The 24,162-nt window shown below is 30.9% G+C and overlaps 1 protein-coding gene across 1 annotated transcript; it reads right to left on the bottom strand.

Moving 5' to 3' along the window:
* Positions 1 to 949: 949 nt before the first annotated feature.
* Positions 950 to 24,162, bottom strand: LOC128386766 (homeobox protein cut-like). The gene is made up of 6 exons (XM_053345840.1): positions 22,481 to 24,162; positions 17,752 to 18,589; positions 5,543 to 5,785; positions 3,318 to 5,492; positions 2,858 to 3,099; positions 950 to 2,688 (listed from the first exon to the last, which is right to left on the bottom strand). Exons 1-6 carry the CDS (start codon positions 22,961 to 22,963, stop codon positions 1,945 to 1,947), a joined length of 4,725 nt encoding a protein of 1,574 aa, XP_053201815.1. The 5' UTR covers positions 22,964 to 24,162; the 3' UTR covers positions 950 to 1,944.

Raw genomic sequence — 24,162 nt, 5'->3', positions numbered from 1 at the left:
TTTTCTTTCTCTCTTTCTTTTGTTTTTCTTTTGTCATCAGTCAACAGTAAAAGTGAAACAAAAGATGATGATGATAATCATAATAACGATGAGGGTGTAAGGTGGGATGAGCATGAGAGAGAGAGAGAGTGAGAGAGGTTAGAGAAGATGAAAAGAAATGAAAGAAAGTTCAGAAATCTCTTGGTGATTCTTTTCATTTCTAGTGTTTGTTTGCTGGATTTTTCATCTTTTCCACCTCTAAGATAATTAAAGCGAAGAGGAAAAGATGATGATGATGAAAGGAAGACAAAAATGATGATGATGATAAAGTAAAAAGAGTTAAAAGAGAGAGAGAGAGAGAGAGTTTTTTGTTTGTGGTTTAAAAGTGGGAGGTGGGAGAGAGAGAGAGAGATCTAAGTTTATATAAGTGAGAAGACACAAAGATGATGATGAAAGAGGAAGAAAAAAAAGTTTTGACTTAAAATCGTAAAGATTTTGTCACATTGAAACTTATTATCTTCATCTCTTTTTTTTCATCATCTCTCTCTCTCTCTCTTATTAAAAAACAGTTATTCAAGTGAGAAGACATTAAAAAAGGGGGAAGAATAAGATGATAATCTATTGTCTCTCTGTGAGTTAAATTATCAGCCGATTGTTGAAGGAGAAATGATGGAGATGATTATTATTTTTTTCTTCTTCTTCTCTATTGTTTCCAATGGAAAATAATAGAATCTAGAAGAAGAGAATTCATTTCCATCTCAATTTCTTTAAACAATTGATTCGATATGCTCACCTTACTCTCTCTCTCTTTACTCTTTCACCCTTCATCTTATTCAGCCCCATGAATATCATCATACTCTGGGAATTTATCATTATCATTATTATAATAATTATTATTTTCCTTCAAGCTCAAATAATCAAAGGAGAGTGTGATGAGGATGAGAAGAGTAAGAGAAAAAAAGAGAAGAAAAAAGTTTTGACTTAAAATCGTAAAGATTTTGTCACATTGAAACTTATTATCTTCATCTCTTTTTTTTCATCATCTCTCTCTCTCTCTCTTATTAAAAAACAGTTATTCAAGTGAGAAGACATTAAAAAAGGGGGAAGAATAAGATGATAATCTATTGTCTCTCTGTGAGTTAAATTATCAGCCGATTGTTGAAGGAGAAATGATGGAGATGATTATTATTTTTTTCTTCTTCTTCTCTATTGTTTCCAATAGAAAATAATAGAATCTAGAAGAAGAGAATTCATTTCCATCTCAATTTCTTTAAACAATTGATTCGATATGCTCACCTTACTCTCTCTCTCTCTCTTTACTCTTTCACCCTTCATCTTATTCAGCCCCATGAATATCATCATACTCTGGGAATTTATCATTATCATTATTATAATAATTATTATTTTCCTTCAAGCTCAAATAATCAAAGGAGAGTGTGATGAGGATGAGAAGAGTAAGAGAAAAAAAGAGAAGAAAAAATAATTTTTTTTTTTTTTCTAAAATAATTGTTAATATACAAGTAGATTTACTCCATGATGATGAACATGATAAACTGAATGAATAGTAACAAAAAAAACTTGAGTAATAACAATAATCTCATTCACATCCCTTTTGTATCATCACTAATCATTTCTTTCCTCATCCTCATCTTGTTTTCTTAAAACTTTCTAATGATAATTTACACTCCCAGGTTATCATTTTGATATCATCCTCATCATCATCTGAATAATAATAATCATCTATTGTTATCCATCAGTTTTTTGCTTCTCATTTCATTTTGCTTCATTATTATTTTTGTCTTCTTTTCATCATCATCATAAGAAACACACAAAATTAGGATTATGATTATTTGTAAGGTTTTCCCTCATCTTAAAAAAAAACAAGTTAATAACTTAAATTTGGCTTTGATTTTCCCATTGTCATCATCATCATCATCATTAGCATTCATTATGAAATCAATTCATTTATGATGATAACACTAAAAGATGATCAGAATCAACATCATCTTCCTCATCATCACCAAAACATTCAATATCAGGAGCCACCCATTGAGGTATTGCTGGTTTCCTCCTTGAACTTGATGAGGTTGATGATGAAATTGGATTCATGGTGATCGTTGTTGTTGTATTTTTACCATGATGATGACGAGATGATAAATGACGATGATGTCGCCTAGATGAAGATGAATCTTCCAATGAACCAGTTTCAGAATCATCTGAATCTTCAGTTACCTTACCACTAATTGAATAATGATGATTATTTGATGTCTTTGGACGAGGTGATTGATGTTGCGATGATGCTTTCGATGGCATTGAAAGGTCCAATGTACCAATTTCATCTTGTTGGTACGAGGAAATTGTGGTCATGTGATTATTATGATTATTATTATGATTATTATTATGATGATTATTGTTACTGTTGTTATTATGTTGATTATGATGATGAATAATTGGATCAGAAGATGAGGTTGATTTTGTTGATGATATGGATGAAACTTCATCTCCATTGATACGACGTTTCTTGTTCAACTCTCGACGTTCATTTTTAATGGCCTGAAGTCGTTCAATGTTACAAGTATCGGTTAACCAAATTTTCATCCTTATAAAAGGTTCACGACCTTTAATGCTTAACATTGACCATGGTTTAGGTTTAGAGAGTAACTCACTCACCGAACCTTGAGATAATCCCAATACAATTTCACCGAAAATCTAAATTGAAAATAATAATAATAATAATAAAGGAAGAGGAAACAAAAAATAAGAAATAGAAACAAAAACAAAAACAAACCAAATGAGAAAACTCAGTTTACCATGAAAATCAATTGGTTTTTCGTATTCATGATCATTTTCATGAATCAAATGAAAAGTTCTGACTTACCTTTTGTCCAATATTGTGAGCCATCAGCGTTTCCTTTATTTTGGTTGTAATTGCAGCGGTGTCAAAGTCTTGGGTAATTGCGGCCATTTCATAAACCGATGGTTGCATATACGAAATACCTCCAGAGGTGAGTGAAGATCTATCCCCACCGCCGCCATTACCATTATTACTGCTCGAATTACTATTACCACCTATTGATAGCGTTGTACCATCGTAGCGTCGTTTTAGATAATTTGATGAGCCTTAACGATCAACGAAAAACAAAAGTAGAGAAAAAGTTTCTTTCATTAGTAAAGTAAAAAGTTTTGTTTTTTTTTCTTTAAAAGTTTCCAATTACTAATCAATGTAAAGTTAATTAGTTTGAGGGGTTCGTAAGTTAATTAAATGACCTAATTTGATTAGAGTTACTGGTAGTGGGTTTAGTAAATATTATCATCAACTTTGATTAGGATTAACTTACCTCTTGGAGGTGATTGATTTGCTGAGATTAGGGTTGAATTGGGTGTGTGCTCGGGTGTTGATCCAGATGATATTTGACCTGAACCATTACCGTAAACTGGACTTGATCGAGATCCAAGTGAATTAGTGAGATCATTTCGTCCTACAACAATTGAATCATTTAAAATTTCACGTTTCGTTGAAATTGATGTTACAGATGAAGGTGAATCTTTAATTGAACCACTGGTGTTAATTATTGAAGCAGTGTTACCATGATTAGGTGACAATGAACCACCATGATGATTATGATTTGATGAAGGTGTTGTTAGAGTTGTAATTGGACCAGTTGAAGGTGTACAACTTGTTAGATTGTTTAATCCACCGGAGGTCAAATTAATCGAGCCCAATGAACCTGGATTGGTACTTAAAACCAATGATGAAACCATCGTATTGGAACCTGTTGATCCAATTGGATTACCTGAGTAACCACCGGTTCTCATTAATTTTTCAGGGGCAATTTTATATTGGGAAGCGACTAATTTATGTACAGCATTATCATCTTCGAGAAACATTTGCATTCGTATAAAAGGTTCACGGCCTTTTTGGGTTAACATGTGCCAAGGTTTGGGTCGAGCAAGTAAATCGGAAACGGAACCTTGAGAAAGTCCCAAAACTGATTCACCGAAAAGCCTTTGACTAATTGAATATTGACTTAGCTGTTCTTTAACTTTCTTAACAATATCTTCGGTATTTAAATTATTATAATGATCAAATTGATTCTGGGTTATCGGTGGTAAAACGGCTTTTGATGGTCGATTAGGTGTCGATGATATTGGCGGAACTGATGATTGAGATAATAATGAATTGGTAATTGATTGCATTCGCTGTAGAGGTGAAGCTGCAGCAGATAAATCCTCAGCGGCCACGGAGGTGAGCCCATTATTATTGTTACTATTATTGGCACCGCTGTTTGAATTTTCAACACCATGAATACTTGTTAAATTGTTTGGTGTATTTGAAGAGGTTGAAGATGAACCATTTGAAACCATATCAAGGCCAACAGGTAAACCTGCAACCGCTGCTGCTGCGGCTGCGGCTGCTGCTGCTGCGGCAACTGCAGCGGCTGCAACGGCTGCAGCAGAAGCCGGTGAAGAGGATCGTTGTTGCTGTTGATGATGGTGTTGTTTACTTCCTGGTTCCAGCTTGGATCGGACAAGGGAGAAGGCACTAGTTTGTTGTGATGATGATGATCGATGTGGTGGTGAATCAATATCAGGTGATTCGGGTGTTGATCGACCTTGATTATTGGCAGATATTGATAGATTGGTACCACAACCACCACCATTGGAAGTTGATAAACTATTGGCTAAATGTGAGCTTGATATTGGCGGTGGTGGTGATGAAGATGATGGGCTAGAAGACAAACGATGATGAAAATCTTGTGGTGATACTGATTCACGACCTGGTTCAGTTGAATTAACCTTAACACCGGTAATACTTGTACCTCTACTTGGTGATCTAGATGAAGATAAATTAATACCAGGTAACATTTGTGGGAATCCAAGGTAACCCGCTCCATTGACTAGGGAAGCAGCGGCAAGACGAGCAAAAACTTCCGGATCAGTTGCCGCAGCGGCAGCAGCAGCCGCCGCCGCAGGTGAATTAAGATGACCAACACCAGATGAGACCAATTGATGGAGACGAGATAATTCTTGATGATAAATAGTAAATGCCTGACGAATCTGATCAGGATTACGATCGAAATTCATTCCATGAGGATGTCGAAAACCCTCTTCAACCTGTTGACCAATTAATTTGGCCAATTCTTCTTGATAAATTCGAGCAATCGTTTCATGAGAAGCTTGTTTATTATCTAAATCATTTTGCCTCGAATTTGAATTACTATTGGCATTTAGATTATTGTTTAAATTGTTATTTGAATTTGAATGATTACCTGATGAAGATCGTAAAAGTCCAGAGGGGGAATTTGAGTTGTTGACCAGAGATGATGATGAATTATTATGATGATGATAATGATTAGAGATTGCACTCAAACCCGTTGCCAGGTTGATGGCATTGTTATTATTATTGTTATTACTATTGGAAGATGAATGAAGATGAGCCAATGATGAGGTCAAGAGTGGAGGTGATCGACCACCACCACCACCACCGCCTCCGGGTGTACTCCTATCAGAATCTGATCAGATTCATCATTATCTCTCATAAGTCCACCTCCTCTATTCATACCTCCACCTCCAATACCAATTATTGATGTGGTCATTTTATCCGATTTAATTAGACCCAATGGACCAATAATTTCACCATTAGATGAAGATGATAATCCACTTGTAATCTGATTTCTCATGAATCCACCGGATGATGAGGTTCGTATTGAGGGTGTAACCATTGCTCCTTGAGCTTCAATTAATATTTGCCTGATCTTTTCCTCGGCGGCGGGATCATCTTGTTTAAATGATGTTGTCTCTTTACCTGAATAATTAATAATAATAATCAAAAAGATGTAGGTAAGTAAAAGATGAGAAAATCATTCACTTAAAGTGAGAGATTGATCATTTTATTGAAATTACTTGATAATCATCAACATAATCAGCATAATAATTAATTTATTTGATTGGTTGATAAGTTAAGCGGAGGTGGAAAATGAAAGAGAGAGAGAGAGAGAGAGATGAAGATGATGATGATGATGATTAAGAAAACAATATTAATTGTTGTTTTCTCGTTGTCATTATCTATCATTGATCAGGTAGGACGTGGCTCAAAATACAAGGGTGTAGGTAATAAACCATATATTGGATTTAAATCATTCCATATAAACTTGATTATCTTCATCATCTAATCATCATGATAATCAGATTATATGAGAGATTACAGTTTCCTCTTGTTGGATTAAGCTTAAAGTTTACTATTTATTTTATATTATTAGTTATCAAAGTTGAGAAAAAGTTTTTTGATTAAATTTAAAATCGTTAATCTTTTGATCATTTTCATTTTTTTATTCTAATGAGAGAGAGAGAGAAAGGCGTTGTGATGATTTTCATGATGAAGATTAAGATGATCATGTTGAGTGAATTGATCATGAGGAAGGAATGAAATTAAAGGTGAAAATTGGAACCAATTTATTTTCGTTTCTCTTTCATGATAATAACTCTGAATTATGGGAATATCGAAAATGAAACATTTTCCCTCATCAATCTTAATTCTAATTCTACTGAATCATTTGGTGGAATAATTTTCGTTTTTTCTTCTCTAATTGCATTTCATGATATTCCTTCTGAGAGTGACCATTGATAGGTTTTGGTCCAAATTCTGATTCTGATTCTTTCTCTCCAATTATAGGTAATGTTTGAAAATAGGCGTTTGCATCACAATGATGATAAATTTATCTTCTCTTTCTTTTTCTTTTTTTGTTCTTTCATTTCGTTTCAGTAGCTCAAATTTTACCTCCTCTGTCTGTCTCTCTCTCACTCTCTCCCTCTCTTCGTCATCATCATACTCTTAAATTGCCTTTCCAATGAATCAGATAAAATGTTCATCATTCAGTATCATGATTCATGGTAACATTTCAATACTACTCATGTCCAGAAACACCCAATCCCAATGAATATCAAGATAACTCCTCCTATTATCGTCTTCTTCATGGTTATTTCAATTCTATCGAAACAATATAAAAGAATATATAAAATGATGAAGAAGAAAAAATTATATATATCATCTTCAGAACTTTCTATTTCCTCAAGATTAAACTCTATCTTTTAGATGACCAACAAGATGAAGAGAATCTCAATAAATAAATAACTATTATTTCCTCTAATTATCTCCCATGATAAGTTATCATTATTCTAGCGGATGATTAGTGATGAGAATCTTGAAATATTTCGTTAGTCGAACAAACGAAAAAATAATAAATAATTTCAACTAAATTGCCGAAAGAAAATCATCTCATAAATTGAGTCAATTTTCTTTGTAATTCAAGTAAAAGGAAATTTAAATTGTCGCACAATTAAATTAACTTATTGTATTCTTAACTCAATCAAGAATGAATTTGTAATTAACCAGAATATCAAGTAACATGAATCAACATAATGAGAATAAAGGAAGTGAGATGAAGATAATGATGGATGATAATGAAGAGAGAGAGAGAGAAAACTCAATATCAGATCTATAAGAAGGTAAAAAAAAGGTGAAGATAATAATAAGATGATGATTATGATGAGATGATATTGTCTCTCAAATTAAAGGCCATTCCCATAAATGAATCGGGAATTGGATAATATGAAAATAGAGGTCATGATGAAGATAGAGAGAGAGAGAGAGAGAGAGACAAGCTTTCTTATTATTAATCGATTCGTTGTAAATGTAATTGACCTTTTCTCTCTCTCATCCTCATCTAGTCATCTTCATCTTAAGCACCTACAAAATAGGATGAACAATGTGATGAAGTATAAGTGAAGCATCAAGGAAAAGGATTTTCTTATGTTTCTGTTGGTCGTTTTTTTGAGAAAAGTTAATCGTGAGATTTACAATCGATCATTATCATCATTTGAGGGAGATAATGTATTTATCATGTAAGGGAGCAGAATGATGATGATGATGATGATGATGAGGCTCAGGTTGAAATACAAAAGATGATGATTATGATTATCATGAAGGAAGGTGAAGGAGGAGAAGGAGGAAGATATGATCCGATTAACTTTTCTTCATCTTATTTAATACGCCTAAGGTAATTTTCTATTATTGAAAATGATGAAGATGAAGATGATGATGATGATGGACAACTCATCTTTCTTTTTTTCTTTCTTTTTGAAAGATTATTTAATTTTATCTCCAACACACTGGAAATTTAGTTCACAATTTGAATGAAAATCAACCAAAGAATTGGAATGAATTTCTTATAATGTAAACTCGTGATATGAATATATTGTTATCGTCAATAATGATCATGTTGATGATGATCATTATTATAATCATCATCATCATCCTTAATCTTAATAATGATTAAATGTATTACTCAGTATTGGAATGGATAAGTAATAATAACATCAAAAAAAACGATGAAAAAGTTCATTTTATTTTCTTATTGTCTTTTTCATCTTCATGATGAACAATCAGATTTTCATGATAATGATGATGACGATAATCAGTAAAATGATATTATCTCAATTTCCCGATTTAATTTGATTCATTTTCATGAATAAATAATTGAGGTCAAGGGCAATTTATCAGATTAGAACGGAAATGTCGACAATTCCAACAGGAAATTTTTTCTTCTATTATTATTCATGATTCCAATGATGAAGGTTAATTTACAATTAATTAGTTGATTATTCTGTTCTCATTATCCAATTGAATTGGATTAGTTGGTAATACTTAATAACTTTGAGAAATTTTATCAATTGAAGTGATTGAAAAGTAACAGGAGCAAAATAAATTGAATTCAAATTGATTGTTAATTGTAAACTATTGATAAATAATCTGATAAAAGTTAACAGTGATTAACAATCAATGTCTTTATTAACCTTTAATCTGTGATTGCAATGAATTGGAATCAATTGAAATAACAAAATTGAATTTGATTTATCAATGATAATGATTGTTTAAGTTTATCATCTGATTGAATGAGTCTTAATAACATTATAAGATGATGATGAGGATGATGAGGTAAGAAGATAATCTTATATGAAAGGAAAGTAAATCAAATAAGGTTAAAGAAATGAAGTAAGGGAGAAAGGGAAGTGGGAGGAAGGAAGATGAAGATGAAGAGCTCAAAAAGATTGACAAGGAAGAGAAGATGTTTCCTCTCATGAAGAGAGAGAGAGAGAGAGAGAGAGAGAGAGAGAGATCAAGTTATAGGTTGTTCTTCATCTTCATCATCATCTTCATCACTTTTGTTCTTGGGGGTTGATGGGTTACGATCGGAGGAGTTTCAACCTATACTATTGAAAGGTAATAATAATAATAAGTGTGAGTTAACTCAATGGAACCATCATCATCATCATCATCATGAAGATCATGATAATAATAATATGAGATAAAGGTAACAAGGTTTTCAAGTAGTTAACAGATTAACCATGTTACCGTAACCATGTAAACGTTTTTAATGAACAAAAAAAGTTAACAAAATATTTTTAAATATCATCATGATAACTTCTTGACTTTTCATCAGCATCATGATAAAATAATTATGAGGGAGATTGAAACCTTCATCTATGTGATTATTTATTAATAAGTGTAAAAGTAACTGCAAAGAAACAACAACAACAAAAAAATAACAAACGAAAACAAATTGATGCTAATTTATAATCATAAGAGTAAAGAAACAACAAGAACAACAATAAATATTGAATGTAATTGAATAAGAATCATCATTAACCTCATCATGATAATAATACAAGTAAATGATCATCATAATAATTCAGATTGAAAAAGAAGAGGCAAGAAAAATGATGAGGATGAAGATGCGATACTGAGAGAGAGAGAGAGAGAGATGCTAATGATGAAGAGAAAGTTGAAATTCATTTTGAATCATTGTTGTTGTTTGTTTGATTTATCTTTCAATGTAAATAAGTAATAAATATAAAAAAAATCTATATCAAGAAAAGGCAATTGATTAATAATGATAATCATGAAAAGTAACAGTAATGATGATGAAGAGACTTGGGATTGGGGTGGGAAAGATGAGCAAGATGAGGAGGAGAGGAAATGATAAAATTTATTATTTAAAAGCAACCAGTTAGTCGATTAGTGTATTTATATAATATATAAATTGAATGAATGAATTGATATAATTTCTTATTGCATCTTCATCTTCATCCTTTGCTTGATGATATTAAATTCAAATGTTAATATCAATATAATATCAACCTCTGTAAGCGCCGATGGCAGCACTTACCCTTTATCATGATAAACTACTGATCAATCATTAAGGCGAAATGATTTATTTCAATCAGTTTCTTATTTATATTAATATTGGAAATCGCTGACTAGAGGGAAAATAAAGGATGAGGATGGAGAGAGAGAGAGAGAGAGCAATTTCTTCAATGAGGTTTCTTGTGATTTTATGAATTTTTTTATCTTCATCTTCTTTCAATATTTATCACCATCTTCTATTGGTGTGAATATATATTACTTTACATTTGTTCACCCTTTATCTTCATCTTTTATCATCATTACGCAGAAAGTGTGTGTTTATGAATGAGAATCAGAGTGAGAGTGAGAAGGGAGAAGGGAGATGATGATGAAAAGTATTTTTTTTAAGGAATTGGAAGAAGAGAAAAAAAAAGTTTTGTAACTTTGAATAATTTTTCTTCCAATTGGATTAACCTTGGCATCTTTGTCTCCCTCTTCTCAGCATCTTCTCTCACTTTCTCCATCCTTATCATCATCATCATCATCATCTCTCACTCTCACTGTTAGTTATACAAAAATATTGGTTATAATAATTCAAAAGCAAACACAACAATCTAAGCATGATGGATTCATATTTACAGAGAGATGATGATAATGATGATAACAAAGGCAAGTGAATGAAGGATGAAGCTAAAGGATGTTAGATGATGATGAGGATGAAGATGAAGATGAAAAGATGATGGGGATGAGAAAGCGTGAAGAATCAAGGCAAAAAACCCTTTTTTTCTTGACTGTTTTCATGTTGTTTGCAAATAGTAATAATGATAACATGGAGAATCAAAAAGTGACTAACATGATGAAAAATGATGGTTGAAATCACGATAAATAACGGTAAATATTAATACCAAATGCAATGTAATATATTGTAAACATTTAGTTTAATCCTTTCTGTTGTTGCCTTTATCATTATCATCTAAATATATTCAGAGCATCTTTTATCATCCTCATCATCACTCAATAAGAAATATTAAAAAAAAACAAAATCTTTTTCCCTTCCAAGTTGTAACATTAAAAATTCAGTTCTGAATATGAAAAAAAAAATATATTAAACTTTTCTTGTTGTGTTCATCATGATTGACGTATTAGATTTGAAAATAAGATACTGATTGTTAAATGATGATGATGATAATCATCATCTTGTTGATAATGGATTAAAAATTTTAACCTTTATATGGATTGTGAAGGAAGAGCGGGTGGAGAGAGAGAGAGAGAGAGAGGGATGATAATGATTATTAAACTAATTCATGATGATGATGATTACTATCTATTGTTATATGGTTCTGTTGATTGTTCATTCACCTTAAATTTACTGATATTGTTCAGGTTTCTCAATTTTTTATCGCTTTACTATTCAAGGGTTTTCAGATGAATATGAATATTATTTGGCTAAGAACGGAAAAAATTCAAAAACGATTAGAGGAAGGATGATTTTTCTTATCCATCATTCATTGTTTCACTAATTTCATTCTGATGAACTATCTTCATGAGAGAGCGAGAGAGAGAGAGATAATTTTGTTCTACCTTTGAGAAGATTAACCTCTTTTCCGTATCATCCTGAACATTATCTGTTATTAGTTATCTTTATCATGATAATCATTCATTGATGTCTATTGATCATCGTTATCATCATGATAATAATGATGTTGCTATTATTTTTTTTCTTCACTTTGATTATCTTGTAATAATGATACTCTGTATCTCTCTCTCTCACTCGCTTTATTTAATCTCAAGTTAATCGGTAAAGTAAATCCAGTTGAAATGATAATTTCCTTTTGTCTTAAATAACCATAGTTAGTTTCTAATGAGAAGAGGGTAGAGACAAAAAATTTTCACGATAAATTATGATGACGAAGATGATAATGATGATAATCTTGGTGATGAGGATGATAAGGATTAATGATGAGGATGCTATGGGTAAGGAAATAACAACAGGAAACAAGTTTATCATCAATTTCATAGTAAAGCAATTGACTTTCTACCAAAAGAATTGTTGTTTCTGTTCATGGTTATCATGGGATTCAGAATTAATGTTTGCCAAAAAAATATAAGAAAATATTACAATCAAAGGCAGAGAATGAGTGACGAGAGAGAGAGATCAAAGTGTTATCATGGTTTGAGAAAACAGGACAAATCAAATGTAATCAGTGATGGTGAACGAGATTGAGGACTATTAAATCATCATTTTCATCATGAAAGGGAAAGAGAGAGAGAGAGAGATCAAAAAGTGATGAGGATGCTGAAGATACGAATAATAATAATGATCTTAGTTTCGAAATTACAATCGATGATAAATTTAACTTATTCCAAGCATTGGGAATGTAAGATATTTGGGAGTCCAGCCAAATGTAATGAGAAATCAAGATTCTGATGATGAACCCATCAAACGATCATGACGATGATGATGATGGAAGATGAGGAAAGAGAGAGAGAGAGAGAGAGAGAGAGAGAGAGAGAGAGTGGAAATCTATCAAAGTATCGTATTCATTTCACAAATTAGTCAAGCTTATCTGTAGTATATATCACCCATCATCTTCATCATCATCCTCTTCATGGTACATCATTGGTAGCACAATTAAATGAACCTATGCTTTAAAAGGGAGAGAGAGAGAGAGAGCAAAAGTCATCATCATGTTCAATTTAATTCCACCCCCTTTTTCAGAACTTTTTCTCATTCATTTCCTAGTCTTGCTTTTCGAAATGAGATTTATCTCACTGAGCATGAATACAACTCATTTTCTCCCCTGATAAACTACAAACTCAACTGATCTATATCTATGAATTTATTACAGATTCTGTTCGTTACAAGTCTTGTCATCATCATTTTTTATCGTAATCATCATCATCACCTATAACCTGACGTCGATATTTGAGAATTATTTTCCCTCTACTCAACTCGATACATGCAAATATGATGATCATCATCATCTCTCTATCAATTTCTAAACTTCTTTATAAAGTCTCAAAGATTACATGTTATATTAATCGCGGCGGTGTAACTTTTTTGCCTCTTTTTTGGCATCAAGCCCGAAAATCAGATAACTGAATGGAAAAGAAAACTCGAAACATGACCACCATCTTCATCTATGGATATAAAAGAAACAGCAAAATCAGTAAAAGATGAGCGCATCATCAGTTCCAAAAGTATCAACATCAATCATGAGAAAAAAAAATCAAATTAATCATGAAAATTGTGAATGAACAAGAAAATCCTTTCATATTCATGGTAACAAATATTCATTGAAAATAAATGCAAAGAGAGAGATAAATATCAAAATCCTATTCAAATATTGTTTATTTCATCACTAATTTACTAATCACGTAGGTGGGTTAGTTAATTATCAATTGATGAAGCCCAATAGTTGATTATTATCATCTGATATTCAGCATCTTCTTCATCATCAAGGGTGAGGTGATGAAAATAAAGCTTTAATAATTACTTACAACCCAACGAAAGGTGATAATTGAATAAATTAATTGATGGATTGTGGGAGTTGTATTAATGATAATAGGTTGATGATTATTATCATGATAATTATAATGATAGGTTTTCCTAATTGTTGAAAATCATCCTGTCAACCTTACATCAAGCTGAAAACTAATTTCATCATCAATGAACAGGTAACAATAACAGTAACCTAACCTAAAATATTGTTGTTTGAATTCAATTTTAAATTGAAAGTTTGTGTCTGTCCTTTTATCTGAAATGATACAAGTGTAACGTTAATGATGATGATGATGATGAAATGAATCAAAGATCCTATTTGACAAAAAAAAATGTCAAATGGTTTATCATTGAAAGAGTGTATATCAAGTAACCTCGCCCAAGTTAATTTGTTAATCATCATCATCCTCTTTTCATCATTAACTGATTGTCGTTGGTGCTTGAAAAGAAATCATAGTCGTCCGATTATTATTATCATCATCAGGAGAGGATGATGACTAAATATACACAATGTATTTCTTTTTTTTTCTTTTCTCTTTTCTATGGTTCATCATCATCTTCATCTTCATCTTCCTATAGGAAATCATTGGAAAGGAGCGAAGGATGAATAGTAAAAAATGGAAAAGGTAGAGAGAGAGAGAGAGAGAAAATCATACGCCCACAAAGATCATCTTCCAAAATCCGTCAAACATCACTTCATGTTCATAAGTGAGGGAGGAGGTTTGATGATGATGATGATGATGCGAAAATCATTGAATTTCATTGGAATCAAAAACTTGTTGTTTCAATTGACTGAACAGTTATCAAAAGGTAGAATTCATTTTGTCAATGGATTTTTGCTATTATTCAATGGGTACAACAAAATACTAAAAGGTAAATACAGATAGATGATGAGAGGAAGATGGGGGAAGAGATGACAGAGGATGAGGAAGATTAGGCGTAGATACTCAATAGAAAGAGAGAGAGAGAGAGAGAGAGAGAGAAGAGGAAAAATGTAAGTAATTCTCTGGCAAAAGTCAATCTCTTTCATAGAGAAAGAGAAAAAAAAACAATTTTCTTCACGAAAAGAAATGAGCAAAGGTGAGAAGAAGGTTCTCTCTCTCTCTCTTCCTCTATCACCATAATAAATATCACTCAGCATTCTCACTCTCATCATCATGACCACATATCATTGAAATGCACACACTCACATACATAAAATGTAATCTATTATTGCGAGTGTGTGTATATGTACAAACCAATGTCGCGGTCAATGTTTCGTAAAGGAAATACTCAAGTTAATGGCCTTACTGATTTGAAAAAAAAATCATTCTCTCTCTCTCACTCACTCACTCCTTCTTATCATCATACGGCATCAAAGGAGTCATGATGATCATAATGATGATGATGGCCAGATATATATAAATGCTGATGATGAAAATGGGATCACAAAATAATAGGCAAAAAAAACACACTAAACATTTTTAGCTTCATTTTCACATGATTGCCCATTTTCATCATAAAAATCCTTAACCATTTTCCTATGGTATTAATACTCAAGATAATATTGTTCATGTTGATACAAATTTCTTGAATATTATTCACTCATGATATTATTTTACAAATAAGAGTCAATAACAATAATGATAACATGCATACACAACAACCATCATCATCATCATCATTGTCTAACCAATTGTTTATTCATCTTGTACTTTTTTTTGTTGTTGCTTCCGTTATCACCATTACCTCATCTTCATCTTTGATCATCATCATCTTCATTCAATCAAAGTTAATGCCTTGTAAGTTAAAGGGGAAGGCAGGAAGGAAGAGAAAGAAGAGAGAGAGAGAGACAGAGAGGAAGAGAAAAGAAAAAAATGAAAAGGGAAAAGGAAATGATGAGGATAAGGATGAGGAATGATAATGATGATAAAGGTTGAGCAATATCACTTTAATATATGCGATATAAAAAAAGAGTAAGATGAAAAATTGTCAAATATTTCACTCTCTCACTCTCATTCTCTCTGTGGTTTTCATGATATTACAGTTATGTCAATAAAAAAGCAATAGATATGAATGAAAATATGTTAACCCAACTTCGTCCTTCATCATTTATGCAATATTTTCATGGTTACATTGATGATAATGATGATGATACACTTGATGATCAAACTTTATCATCATTTATTTGCATAAACTCGTGCAAACATCACAATCAATACAATTTCAATAGTTGAAGTAAAATTTTTTTTTCATCCCAACATTGAAATCTAATCAATTGAATATAATCATCATCCTTTTACATATCACTTTTCATCGTGATTATTATTATTGATTTTGCTATTTTTATCTCAACTCCTTTAACTTTCATCTTATCTGTTTATCCAATCTATTAATTAAGTTTTCTGTTGATGATTAAAAGTAAGGAAAAAAAAAACGGTAATCGTTAACACTAATCAACTTTCAACATCATCATTTTGAAGCCTCTTTCCTACCTGTTGTCATGTTGCTTGTGGCTATTTTCAAGTATTAAACATTCAGTGTGGTGGTGATTGTGGTGATGATGATGATGTGGATGATGGTAAGGATGCAGAAAAGAGGGTTACCCAAGCTTAACATCATCATGATCTTCATCACTCTAACCTTAGCTCAGTTATTTGCGTGTATCATCATCATCTTCATCTTGTATCAAATGTATATAAGTGTCTACCTACTCGCTCATTCAATACTCATAAATAATTGGAAGAAAACTATTTTCATCAACGATCATCAAACATCATGTAATTCAATATCAATTCAACCTCATTTGACATTTCCGATAACTCTTCCACCCTCATTAATTAGCATCCTCATCTTTATCTCCTTCACCAAAATGAAAAACTTCATTTTATATATTAGTCTAAATTCAAAACTTGATAAGTGATATTGATTAAGATAATTATATTAATCGATTGCAATGATTTACTATCATTTGAAAATCAACACATTTCTAGCATCATGAAAGTAACTCTGAGTTATCTTCATGAATTATTGGTAATCTATTGAGAGAAAATTGTGAAAATGTATCAAAGAAAATGATGAAGAGAGAAACAAGCAAAATTATCATAAAACTGCAATGAAAATGATAATTCTTATGGTTAACAGTTTATTAAACAACTAAATTACCATTTGCATTGCAATTATAATTATGATTAGTTTGATTAGCCATTTCTAATCAGAATGCAACTTTTTTTTTATCGCAACAATAATAACAATATTAACAATCTATGAATGATGATAATGATGATTTAACTTGGAAAGGGATCAATTGAATAGCAAAGATAATCCCGAATGTTAATATCATTGAGAAAACGTTTTATGAGCCGATTACTGGTTATATCTTAAGGAAGAAGAAGAAAAAGAAAAGCTCCCAAATCAGAAATAATATATATTAGAAGGAGAAAGGGAGAGAGAGAGAGAAGATGATGATAAAGAGAGGGAGGGATGATGAAGAGAGAGAGAGAGCGAGAGAGAGAGACTGACAAAAGGCAAACTGAAGATATTGGTTGATAAAATATGTGGGAATAAGTAGATTGTATAATAATATCATTGACAAAAGGAAGACGAAGAAGAAGATGACAAAAAGTCTTCAGTCAATCGAAATATTGTGAGTTCGACAAAGTCCTAATGTTATTTAACCTTCGATAAATAGTTAGTCTTAAAGATGATATGCCAAAGTTTAGGATAGAAAATGATCTGTGACCGTCAAAAAAAAGTGAAGGCAAAATCAATTCTTCTTTGGTGTAAAGTCCATTTTTCAATTCGAGTAAATAAATGGCCGATCGTTAGGAAAACGACAGATAGACAAATGAATGAAAGACAAGGAAGATATTTTTTATCATCATTATAAGAAAGAAAGAGAGACCAAGAGAGAGAGAGAGAGAGTCAGATTATGTAACGGATTTTTTTCTAACCTCTACCTTGACTGTGAAAACTTTAAATATTGGACTTTAACGATTGTAATTGCGATCGCAGGTTGATTATGTTGATTAATGTTGAAATATTATCAGACTTTTAAGTAGCGTTATTTTTTTTTGTATATATTTGCGTAAGTGTTTGATGGGCTTACCTTTACGGGGAACCAGTGATTTGAGGAGATTGATACAATTCTCATCGGCAGCCCATGCATGCATCTTACGATACGAGTCACGGCCTTTTTCCGTTAATTTGTCCCACGGTTTGGGCTTTGAGAGTAACTCGGAAACGGTTCCCTGAGAGAGGCCTAAAACAAAACGAGCAAATAACCGTTGACCAATATTATGAATGGATAAAAGTTCACGAACACATCGGGAAATGTTACCAGTGTTCAATGATTCATTCATATATTTATCTACATTTTGCCTTAGGGCTTCTTGTAATTTTTGAAGGAAAACTTCATGAGATCGATGTTGACTTTCCAAGGGAGCTAAATTTGTACCACCTCTTATAGTTGAATTGGTGCTCAAAGAAGATAACGGGTTACCAGAAGTACCTGAAGATGATCTGTCCCCACCACCGGCATTAAGGATAATATTTTCCAAAGGTTGATGATGGTGAAAATTTAATGGACCCGAATTGGTTGTTGCTGTTGTTGATAATAAATCAGTGTGATGATGATGATGATGATGCGAATGGTGTAATGGATGATGATAAAGATGACCTGTTATTAGATTGGTTGAGGTTAAAGTTGTTGTTGTTGTGGTTGCAGATGAAGAGGATGAAGATGAAAAGCTTTTTGTATTCAATTGCATTGGTGATAAATTGTTATAATTTGAAGGTGAAACGGGTGTTTCCGTTTCCTCTAAATCTTCATCAGGTATACTACCTTCACCTCCTCCTCCTACTCCCTCTCCATCAGTGGGTTTATCATGTTGCATAGTTTTTATTTGCTCCCGGAGTTTTTTAATTTCTTCGACTAGTTTCGAGATCTGTAAATGTATCATCATCATCATGATGATAAGGAAGATGAAAGAGAAAAGAGAAACATTATTATTATTATTATTGTATTTCATCAAGTATAAGGTTCATTTGAGAGAGTGGATTATCCCTGAAGATAAACAGTAAACATGAACAACTTCTTGTTGATGTAAACTTTTTTTTCGCTTCTTCTTCAATCTATCATTTGTGTGTGTTGATTGAGAGATTGTTAGAGTAAACAAAATTCTGAGGTGGAAGGAGAAGTCAAATTATTGTTGAAAGATGATGATCATCATCATTATCCTCATCAATCTGATTAGTATCTCAAATAATAACCACAATAATTTATTATTGACAATTGCAAGGTAATAAATATTAGATATATTGAAGAGATTAACAACAAATTAAGAGTGAAAATGATAACACAGATTCTGATTAGCTATTCGATTCTCATTCGCTTAATCTATTATATAATCAGTTCTCATCATTATCATGTAATAGTCTCGAAATTAGGTCAAATGGACAAAAGAATAGCATAAAAAAAGGTAAGAAAAAGTGACCAGTAAAGAGGAAAAGTCAATCTGTTATGGGTTAAAGGTGATTGTTAAATTTATGAGGGAAAATGAGATGGACCAAAAAGTCAATCTTATGTAAATCAGTGTGAAGAGAGGGAGATGATGATAGAGATGACCAGTCCAATGAGAGAGAAAGAGAGAGAGAGAGAGAAGAAAAAAGAAATCAAATCACCTAAACAATCACACAAACGTAAACACTGTTTGGGTCAATTGTCCAGGGTGAAGAGAAAAGTATCTTTTTTATAAGAAAACAGAAAGAGACCCAAATACAGGCAACTGACCAATAGTCTTCCTAATAGTGGACACACATACAAACAGAAATTACGCCAAAAAAAATGGCGAAAAAGGTAAAAATTGTAATAACATTTTCCGCTTTATTTTTATCCATTGACAGAAAATGGCCAATACATATTATCAAATAATCATCATCATCATCATACCACATTTAATTTTATTATCATTATTATCACCATTTAACAATTATTATTATTATCATTTGATGGTCACAATATGTGATCATTAAATTAGCCCAGATTCAGTGTAATAATCAGACCGACAATTAAATATATATAATAATATCATATGTTGAAATGTTGTGACACTAAAATTTTCACACTCATAATCACCTTATCCAGTGTGTACTTTTTTAAATTGTTATCGTTAACTATTAATTTTCAAACTAATAACAATTAATTTTTGATAATATTGTTTGTTAATCAACTAATATTATCATATAATCAAGTACAATGTTGATGATTTATTAATTTCAAAAGCAATTAAATTGGCCACTTTAACGCCAATTGTGGCTAATTGCCTGAACGATCAAATAGTTTACTAATTAATTTGATAACCTTGATAGTCTAATTGTTATTAGTACAATAATATAATAGTAATTCATATATTATATTTGTTTTCATATTCTGGTTTTGCCAGCTAATTGTTTCTGTTGATGTTTTAAATTGTTACTGTTTTGATCATTGATATATAATAACGATAATGATAATATAATTAATTGTTAACTGACCAATTAAAACGGATTTAATATCTACCTGTTGATTATAATGACCACGACTTTACCTTGAAAAGTTTTCACAATTAGTTTTCAATGAAAAAGTAGAAAGAAAAACAAAATTATCTCAAACTTTTCACTAATCATTTAATTCATTTGATTTTTTCATTTCAATTGTTATTAAATTAGTTGTAAAAAAAAACTCAAGGTCATTTTAAAGGTCACGTTTATTATCATTGATTATGATTGAAATTATGTGTTGGGTCACTTTTTCACTAATTACAATTAACTCATTATTTATTTAATTGAATAAGTAATTAAAACGTTTTTGGTGCTGTTGTTGTTCAATTGAAATGATTGCAGTTGAAACAAAAATATAATTTCTTGTTTTGTTCATTAACAATCAACTAATTGTTTTAATATGATGGGTATTTAATTCAATTAATTGCTATTGACTGTATTTCTAAGCGTGTGTGTGATGATTTGACCTTTACTTGATCATCATTATCAACTAATCCTTGATTAAATCAATTAGTTAATCATCAATTTTGATGAGGATGATGATGAGTCTCTCTCTCTCTCTCTCCCTATTGATTATAATGATGATTATTGAAAGATTTAATTTAATTTCAATGAATGAAATTAAAAAGACCTGATTCCTTAATTTTTTATAATTCTAAACTGAATTAAGAATTCAAACTGACCCCTTGAGGCTATTTTTCAACCAACGCAATCAAAAAACTTATCAACAAACGGTATCATCATCATAATCATCATTTCACAGTAAAACACATGAAAAAAGATGAGGATGATGAAAAAGATGATGATGATGACAAGCAATTGGAAAATGGATCAAATTTAGTACTCAGTCCATCTATCAACAAATCAGGTAAATCTAAACCTTAATCATAATCTTTCATGTAATGGCAACAATTTGGTCAACAATCAACAAGAATGAGCAAAAAAAAAAAGGTAAACTATCATTTACCTTAACCCCTCAAGTCCGGTTGATCAGGTTTACTGATTTAATAGTTTGATTATTAATTGGACTGACTTTTCAAATGATTAAATAGTAGATTATTGATTGAACACATAAATAGTTAAATCTAATTAGATTATCAATTGTAATTAAAGGCAAATTTCAATCGTTTTAAAACTTTTTCCAACCATCTCTCTCTCTCTCTCTTCATATATTAACTAATCAATGTTGATAATCAGTGAGAAAAAAAAAATCACTAAAATCATTGATCTAATTAATTGTTTTAAAAAAATTTTCCAATAAAAAATAAACTGACCAACCAATTAAATCAAGTTGATTGGTCAACCTGTAGTTAAATATACATAATACATACATGTTGATATATAGATATTGTTATGATAAATGATGATCATCATTTACTAATCATAATAATGATAAGTACTTAACAATTTAGTTGATTGTTGGTTTACTATTATTATTATTATTGATTATTATCTGTCCATTATTATGGTCAATTGATATTTATTATTATCCAATACAACAAAAAGTAACAATAAGACTAACCTTTCAATAAGATTTACTATTGATTATTATGATGAATGGATTATGATTATGATTAGTATGACAATTTACATATCAATGGGAAAACATTTATCATAATAATCTGTCAATGGATTTACCTTAAAGTATATTAAGTTATCATCATAATCGGTAAATCATAATTTGTATGTGTGTGGTTGTTAACAATTGATTGTAAGTTAATTTAGTTTCAATTATAATTGTTCATCTCTCTGTCTCTCTTTTCCTTGGAAAAGTTAATCATTAGGTTGAGAAATTAGTTAATTTAGTTTAATGCTGAACAAGATATTGAACTTAATTAGCTTACAAATAGACAATTTAAAATGTTGATTAACTTGGAATCGAGACAATTTCTTATATTATTATTATTATTTATATTAACCTCGATTATTCAAGTTTCCATTTCAATTAGAACTTTTTTTTTTCTTATTATTATTATTTCTCATCGAATTTGTTATATTGCTAAAAAGTTCTAATTTCTGTTTTAATGTAAATTCTGTGATTTATGTCTCATCAAATTGCTGATTAATTGATTAAACCAAATTGAACGTTAATTGTACTATTGAGGAAAGAACAACAATTTTAACCTAACTAATCAACTAATCGTGTCTGAGAACATGATTAATCATAATTAATTGAATGTCTATTCAGTAGACTAATTAGATTAAGTAGATTGTGTGAAGATTAAGAGGAAGAGGTTTTTTTTGTTTAGGATTAGAACTTTTTTTTTGTTTCGATTTGGATTATGAAAAAAACTTACCTCGTGCTCTTTTTGTGCGAGAATTGTTGAGTCGGTGGAAGGTGATTTTACCATTGATGACAATGGATTCGAAGGTGGTGAACATGGTGGTGATGATGGTGACGATGGTGGTGATGGTGATGGTGTTGTTGTCGATGAAGATGATCTTGAAGATGAAAATGAAGGTGAGCATAGTTTAGGTGATGCATTTGATTTGGACAATGTTGTTCCTGTTGTTGGTTGTGTTGTTGTTGGTGTTGTTTGTGGTGAGGATAATTGTGAAACTATTGGTGGTTCAATTAGGGTTACCGTTATTGATGTTGTTGTTGTTGGTGGTGGTGATGGTGGTGTTGTTGTTGTTGTTGTTGATAAAGGTTGAGGTGAGGTTGAAGGTGAATTTGGTTCAATCAGTGTTACCGTTGTGGTTGTTTCTGTTGATGGTTCGGGTGACGGTGATGGTGAAGGTGTCCCGGTCATTTCTTGATGACTTGATGTAGTCTCCATTGTAACGTGTCCAATTGACTTTTTTTTTTACTTAACAAATTACAATCAATTTCAATCAACACGAAAATTGATTTTGACGATTTTTCTGTTAATTGTGATCAAAAACAAACTGTTTTCCTCGTCGTAATTGTTTATTAGATTTTAAATTGTTGATTATCCACAACAAATAATTAGAAAAACTTTACGGGATATATTAGGATATATATTATTAAATTGGAATCACAAATCATTTGATTAATTGAAACAACAACAACAAAAAAAATCGTTTTAATTGTTTAGCTAAATTACCATTCGGAAATTGTTGTTGTTCGAGTTGTTGTTAATTGTGTTGAGATGTTACAACTAATTTGATTGATTTAAATTGTAGCTTGTTTAAGCCAATGATGATCAAAGTAATTAATATAATTAAGTTGATAAATCATGTTCACATATCATTGTTGCTGGTTGATTGTAATTAACTACTGATATCACTTGATTATGATGATGATCCAATTGTGTAAAACTGATTAGGACAATTAACATTATATTAGATGATAATTAAAAAGGTAATGATGTCAATGATGATTAAAATTGATGATGATAATGATGATGATTGCTTTTTTTTTATCACTTTAATTTGTACCAAAAAAAAATCACTTTGCTACCTGTTGGATTAATTAATAATAAGACAAACAATTAACAACAATATATTTTATTGGATTAACAATCACTTTTTTTTAACGGATTAACGGATTAATTGATTGATTGTTGTTTTAATTATGATGATTAACTGATGATTGAAGTTCAATTGATTGTTGGGATTTTGGTTGTTTCAGTTAAACAATTAGTTACAAGTTTAGTTTTTATATTATATTATCATTGTGATTGTTAATTAATTAACAACGATTTAATTATCTGGTAAAAATGATAATGATTAACTAATTAATAGTAAATTGTAGTTAGTTAATTAGTTGTTGATGGTGATGATGAAGGAGAAAAAAACAAAAACCAAACTAATCATTTGATTAAAGATGTTGATTATTAGTTAATAAAATGTCAACCACTGATCATAAAAATGTGAAAACTAAATTAACACAAATGCAACTGTTGTGATTAAAATTATTGTATGTTTATAATTAACTAATCACTGGAAATCATTGATATAGATAAATATATATACAAGTTTAATTGTTATATTATATTGATTGTAAAATTTTATT

Source organism: Panonychus citri, unplaced genomic scaffold, assembly GCF_014898815.1.
Source record: "Panonychus citri isolate SS breed McGregor unplaced genomic scaffold, ASM1489881v1 Contig00077, whole genome shotgun sequence".
NCBI classification, from domain to species: domain Eukaryota; kingdom Metazoa; phylum Arthropoda; class Arachnida; order Trombidiformes; family Tetranychidae; genus Panonychus; species Panonychus citri.
The sequence above is the reverse complement of the archived record's forward strand: the minus strand, read 5'-3'. Positions and strand labels throughout refer to the sequence as shown.